Below are 7,130 nucleotides of genomic sequence, written 5' to 3'. Positions count from 1 at the left end.
TCTCATCTTCCCTTCTCCACTGGGAACCAAAAAACTGCTCTTGTCAATTCAATTTCAATTTATTTTCATTTATATAACGCCAAATCTCAACAAAGTTGTCTCAAGGCGCTTCACACAAGTAAGGTCTAACCTTACCAACCCCAGAGCAAGCACACAGATGAAAGTGATAAGGAAACGATTATGATTTGAGGAAGAAACCTCAAGCAGACCAGACTCAAAGGGGTGACCCTCTGCTTGGGCCATGCTACCAACAATTGACAAAACAATTTACAAAACAAATATACAGGAAATGTTGCCGGTGCACAGGACAGGAGGGTTTCAGAAACAGACACCACACCCATGTCTGGATGGAGCTGCACCTCAAACAGAGAGAAAAAACAGAATTAGGCATTGGAAAGACAACAAATACAGTATAATTTGTCAGCATTAAGCAACAAGAAAAACAAAAGAAATACTAAGGTGATCGCCAGCCACTAAGCTTCACTGAAAGACCCAGACCCGCGGCCAGCACCATTTCCTAATAAAATGAATTTAAAAGGGTAAAAAGCATAGTACCATACTATGCCAGTATGCAAGCCATACGAAAGGGAAAATAAATGCGTCTTAAGTCTGGACTTGAAAGTCTTTACAGAATCTGATTGTTTTATTGACGCAGGGAGATGTTCGCACAAAGTAGTCCTGCACCCTGAGAACTCAGAGCCCGGACCGGTACATAGGGTTTAAGTAAGTCAGCTAGTTAGGGAGGTGCCAGTCCGTGAGCAATTTTATAGGTTAGTAGCAGAACCTTAAAATCTGATCTCACTGGGACTGGAAGCCAGTGAAGAGATGCCAAAATGGGTGTAATGTGGTCAAACTTTCCGCTTCCTGTCAAGTCTGGCTGCTGCATTTTGAACCAATTGGAGACCCCTAATGCTGGACTGTGGTTAACCAGAAAATAGAACATTGCAGTAGTCCAATCTAGAAGAAACAAATGCATGGATCAGGGTCTCATCATCAGCCATAGACAGGATGGGACGAATCTTCGCTATATTTCGCAGGTGGAAGAAAGCAGTCCTAGTAATATCTCTAATGTGGAGGTCAAAGGACAATGTAGGATCACAATTACACCAAGGTTCCTCACTTTGTCAGTGTGATGTATGACACGCGAGCCTAGACTAAGCTGGTCAAATTGATGCCGATGGCTCACTGTACCAAGAACCATCATTTCACTCTCATCAGAGTTTAAAAGTCAGAAACTGCTAGAAATTGTTGAGACTGCTTCTGTGATTGCAGCCTCTCGTCCAATGAACAATGGAATAGTTTGGGGTTGATGGTGTAACTGTCACTTCAGCCACCACAACACACTTCACAAAGCTGAGCATCAACAAGAACTCTTGTTTCCACTCTGCTGCTGCCTCCCATCAGAAGGACGCGTGTGTCAGGAAGAAGACGGGAGAAAGCCGTTTGGAACTAAATCTTTGGAAAAGACAAAACCTAAGGAAAGCATGAAGGGTCTTATCTTTTGAGGATGGTGACCGATGTGATGCTGAGGGCTTATTCACTGAAAATGATTTGATATATAGAAGATTTACATTATCTGCATCATGCAGTACTGTTACTATCAATGATATTGTTTGTGTTTTGCCTGCCCCCAGTTGTTCAGGGTCACCATGTGGATCCAGCAATGAATTGCATTGGCATTCGGCACAAATTTTACAGTACACGCCCTTCCTGATGTAACTCCAGCTCTGCACAGAGAAAATTGGTGTTACTATCAATACTGACAACATAACTATACCAAACATAAAAAAATAAATAAATACATTTCTGAATTTCAGACACTTTCTGTAAATGTTTTTGACATATTCTGGAACTACAGCACAGACAGCAGAGTACTGCCAGTACTACTAGTCAGTAGCAGATGGGGGAGTCAGCATTTAGCTTCCAAGACTGCCTTAGAATGCAGGAAAAAGGTGACAGATTTTATTTTTTAATTTTCCAGGGTGCGCATGTGCTCAGACCCTGTAAGTCACATACTCCACCCCCCCTGCCCCCGCCCCACTTGAGGCTAGATCTGCCCCTGGTAGTCCTACCTCATGTAGTTCCACACCCAGTGCATAAATTGTATGCAGTTTAAAATTCGTTTAAAGTTCAAAATGTTGGAGGTTTATGGAAAAAAACTGAAATTTTCTCTTGCAACTAACAGAACATGCGCTTGAATTAAAAAATGGTATCAAGATATGCCATTTTTGCTGGAATATTTGAAAGTTCGGGCATTATAGCATATGCATTTTTGAAGCACTGCTTGATCATACTGGAGCTGTCCAGATGCTCCATAAAATCAGTTTAATGATTAACCCTCCATCCCCCCATCAAAAAAAAAAAAAAAAAGAGAAAAAACGCGGGTTTCACTGGCCACTCCCCTAAAACCTTGGACGTGGATGTCCGTATCTCTGATTGGTTGTGAAGCCGTGACCGACAACACCTGCTTAACTCCTTCATCCAAATTGACACCCGGCGGGTTCCGAGAAATATAGGCAGCATCCCTTCCAGCTCATGCATTCAGTCCTACAGCTGCGCTTTAAGAACACCAACGAGCTGCAGCTGGTCAGTGATCGAAGGAGAAACCCTCACGCACGCTGCCGGATCTCTGCTGGGAAACCGAGCGCACCTTCGGGGACGCAATGCTGGTTAAACTGGCCGTGGCGCTGCTGGTTTTGTCAGTGTTGGAACAAGCAGTGGGATCGGATAATTCTGATATTCATGACATCCCCCCAGAGAAACCCGCGAGCCAGAAAGGACGCCTCTCCCTGCAGAACACAGGTAATAACGTAGAGATCGATGGCGCACACTGGTCACACACATCAACGTGGTGTTTATCGGGACACGTGTTTCTGTGCCTGCGGGGCTGTTTGGGTAAAATCCTCTGTTTTTAAACTTAAAACTGCGCGGCGCACGAGGTGTCATTTTCGATTACTGGGAAAGGCGATACCTTGTAAATACGCTCAGACAGAAATCCAATATGTTAGTAAACTATTAATAGAACAGTACAAGGTAATAGGTAATGTATACCAGCGCATAGGTGTGTGCATACGTGCTGGTGTGCACGAATGGTGCGCGTAATGCGTAAAAATGTCAGCGATTTGTGTGGGAGGAAAAAGGGGGTTTGCATCTGTTGTGGTTGTGTTCTCACATATTTTTTTTTTCTTTCTTTTTTAAGGCGCGGGGGGGGGGGGCGTGTTGAAAGAGGTTAGTGGAGCAGTTTGGTCACAAGTTATCTGGAGTTCCAAGATTGTAGCGCAAAGAGACAGAAAAGTGTGCTTTATTTAGAACTGCATCGTGCGTAAAACTTGTGCTTTTGATTTGGCTGCAGTGCCAATATCGCGCGATCCAGTGTGTGAACCTGTACCAAAGCATTAGCGCATATTTGTTATCACTAGAGCAACAGACACAGAGAGAAATAGGCGCAAACTCCGGTGCGGGGCTTCGCAGAAGAAACCCTGCTAACACCGCCGTGTAATTCAATGCACGCTGCGGCCGAGCTCGTACGATCCAAGCACATTCCCGTGATGCCAAAACAAGCACTGCTACAGCGGCTCACTTTTCCTGCGCACTAAAGTTCAACTCAGCGCCTGCAAACCCCGCAGCAGTCGCTCGTCCCTCTGAAGAAAATAAATAAGAGAGGGGAAAAAACCCAAAAGCTCTTTGTTGGCAGTTGCTATTTCTTAAACAAGTCTGATTTAATCCCTTATTTGCTGTGGTGAAGACAGTCATAACGGCTCTCTCTCTCTCTCTCTCTCTCTCTCTCTCTCTCTCTCTCGCGCGCGCGCGCTCCGTTTTTACGCATGAAGAGGGGGACTTATGGTGGGCGTTCTCACGCCCATCATTTGCCAGCTCCAAGTCAAATCACTTGTGTAATTAGGTCTTACTTGCACCCACAGCTGGTATTTTCATAGGCAAAATGAAAATGTAATTTTTTAACTTTTAAAAATAATACAATCCCTGCTGTGTGTCACATCGAGTGTCCACGCTGTGCTGTGACGGATTCAATGCTTGCAGTCAAAAGGCTTATATGGCATACTCTAAAGACAGCAATTATGGGTTAAATGAGAGATCTTCTGTCTCTTGTGGTAACCCCTGTCCACAATCATTTGTTTTATTCCTGTCTTGAAAGAAGACAAAAAAAAGAGAGAGAGAAAGAAAATCCAGTTGTGTTCCATTATGCGTTCACACAGCATTGTGCTTGATTTATTGCCTGGACACATGCATGCTGCAGCCTCATGTTGACTGTATGTCACAAGAGAGACTTGTTGATGCACTTTAAATCTTTTGCTTTTCTTTCACAAGCAGTCAAGGCCACATCTGCAATGCACCATCCTATCTTGGTGCTTTAAGCAGTGCAGATGGATTCTGGTGCAGAATGACACAGTAATATCTCTGGAACCCAAGTGTTTGTTCTGCAGGAATGTGGAGAAATTAGAGTTCAACACACCCCACCCCACACACACACACGCACACACACGCACACACCCATTGCCTTGCAACCCCGCTTTCCCTTCCTCTCTCAGGCAGCGAGCCACTGTAATTCACTCAGGGTCGCAAACACACAAAAAGCTACTGGTGTCTGTGGAGCTCGTTCATGTCGCTTCTGCCTTGCGACAATCGGCTATAAAGTGGAGATGTGCCTCCGAGCAGCCTCTGCTGCCAACACGCCTGAAAGGATCTGCTGCTGTGAACAGATAAGGTCCCTCCCCTAACCTGTCTTTCTCCCCCCCCCTCCTCTTCCAGCTGAGATCCAGCACTGCCTGGTGAGTGCAGGAGATGTGGGCTGTGGTGTGTTTGAGTGCTTTGAGAATAACTCCTGCGAAATACGAGGCCTACAGGAAATCTGCATGACGTTCCTGCACAACGCTGGCAAATTTGACTCTCAGGTACTAAAGTGGTCTGTGTGTAACAAATGCAATAAACAGCATAACTTTTTGGCTGCATTCCTTTCAGCACTCTACACAGGTCAAAATCCTGAATAGATCTGTTTTCCGGTGTCATTTTATATTATATACCGTATCGTATTATCGTACTGCCCGTACTGCTCAAGCAGAAGGTCACAACTTTGAGTCTGGTCTGCTTGAGGTTTCTTCCTGAATTATCAGAGGGAGTTTTTCCTTATCACTGTTGCCTGTGCACTTGCTCTAGGGGTTGGTAAGGTTAGACCTTGTGTGAAGCGCCCTGAGGCAACTTTGTTGTGATTTGGCGCAATATAAATGAAAATAAATTGAAATTGAAATCTGCCTGTTGGAGCCCCCCCCCCCCAATCCAAGCATCCACCCTCTTCCTTTTAATATAAAGTTGCTTAAACGCTCATGCCAAATTAAATAAATTTTGTGACCCCCAACACATCATAAAAAGCAAAAAACAATCTGTTTTTTCAATGTTGTTGTCGTCGCTTCCTCGTCTCACCTGTGACGATGTAATCAGCGCACGCTGGTCTTTCCTGAGTTCTGTAAATGTATCGGATTACCTACAATAACTTTTGTTTTGCATGGGGGATTTTTAAAAAATATTAATTATTACACATTGTGTGCACAATGTGTGCATTACACATGCACACATTTTTCTTTTTTTTTTTAAGTCAGTAGCATTCTGTATGAGAGTTTGCAGTATGAGAGTTGCACACAAGGCAGATTGAACTATCGGGCGCTAAACGGGTGAGTTAATTGTGATGAAATCAGACTTTTTATTTAATTATACTGCGGGGTGGCCATTCCGACCGGCGTAATATTGTCCTTGCATGTGTGCACCTGCCCACTCTGTTTTCAGGCAGAATTTTATATACACACACACTCATCTTCAACCGCTTAGTCCATTTAAGGGTCGTGGGGGGCTGGAGCCTATCCCAGCAGTCATAGAGCGTGAGGCGGGGTACACCCAGAACAGGATGCCAATCTGTCGCAGGGCCACAAACAGAAAAACAAACACATTCACATGCACTCGCACACCTACAGACAATTTAAAGATTCCAATCCACCTAACGTGCATGTCTTTGGATGTGGGAGGAAACCGGAGCACCCAGAGGAAACCCACACAAACACGGGGAGAACATGCAAACTCCGTACAGAAAGGCCACAGGTGGGAATTGAACCCATGACCTTCTCACTGTGAGGCAACAGTGCTAACCACTAAGCCACCATGCTGCCGAATTATATATATATATATATATATATATATATATATATATATACACACACCTTGTTACATGTCTGTTTATGTATCACGCTCTGTATCATGCCCCGATGTATCTGTATCATCCTGAGTCCAACCAACACCAACCACTTTCACACAACACGTGCTAACAGTATAATATAATACAGTAGGTCTGATCTATATAATCAAAATAGTTAAAGAATGATCATGCACATGAATCATGTAGAACGAATAACGCAGGTAAATCATGTAGATATGTAAATTATGGAATGTTCTTATGTCTCTCTATAAAGTCATGAGTGTCCTCTTCTCTGGTGTCTCACAACTACAGTATGAGACTCAAGTTGTAGAATTGTCCCTGCTAGGGAGGCTAAAACTCTCTCACCTTGATCAGACATCTTGGTTGAATTAAATGATCTGGATCCTGTATCAAGATCCTGCACTTGTCACCAGGGTAACACAAAATGGGGGTGTGTCAATGGGGGCTCCCGATTGGATGGGGGTGTGTCATTGGTGAAGCCGAGAAATGGGGGCTCCTGATTGGATGAAAAGTGGGGTGATACAAAGCCTGGTATTTTCAGTGTCTTTCTTGTATCGCCCTGATTTTATTGCCACAGTTGCCAAGGCAGTAAAATTGATAGCACAAGTGTACAATTTATCAGCCCTGTTTTTTTCTTGTATCTCATTAGGGCTGGTTTATGAGTATAGGGCAGATTTTAGTTGTAATATGTGATAATAAAACGTATCTTCCCAGAGTCACGTCATAGCCCATGTATCTAGATACATTACCGTTGCCTGGAATGGGAAATCACTTCAAGTCAACAAGCCCCTTTTCCTGTCACAGCCCTCACAGAAATGTCATACATCTATCTATCTATCTATCTATCTATCTATCTATCTATCTATCTATCTATCTATCTATCTATCTATATATATATCTATCTATCTAT

The 7,130-nt window shown here is 43.7% G+C and overlaps 1 protein-coding gene across 1 annotated transcript in view; it reads left to right on the top strand.

Annotated features, from left to right (window-relative positions):
* The first annotated feature begins 2,435 nt into the window (after positions 1 to 2,435).
* The window catches only part of stc2a (stanniocalcin 2a), a 24,343-nt gene continuing 19,648 nt past the window's right edge, over positions 2,436 to 7,130 (top strand). Inside the window, exons 1-2 of the mRNA XM_034181560.1 lie at positions 2,436 to 2,802; positions 4,768 to 4,910. Of these exons, the coding sequence (XP_034037451.1) occupies positions 2,664 to 2,802; positions 4,768 to 4,910 (282 nt within the window). The 5' untranslated portion in view covers positions 2,436 to 2,663. The remainder of the gene's footprint in view (positions 2,803 to 4,767; positions 4,911 to 7,130) is intronic.

The sequence above is a fragment of the Thalassophryne amazonica genome, chromosome 11, assembly GCF_902500255.1.
Source record: "Thalassophryne amazonica chromosome 11, fThaAma1.1, whole genome shotgun sequence".
Taxonomy (NCBI): Eukaryota; Metazoa; Chordata; class Actinopteri; order Batrachoidiformes; family Batrachoididae; genus Thalassophryne; species Thalassophryne amazonica.
The sequence above is the reverse complement of the archived record's forward strand: the minus strand, read 5'-3'. Positions and strand labels throughout refer to the sequence as shown.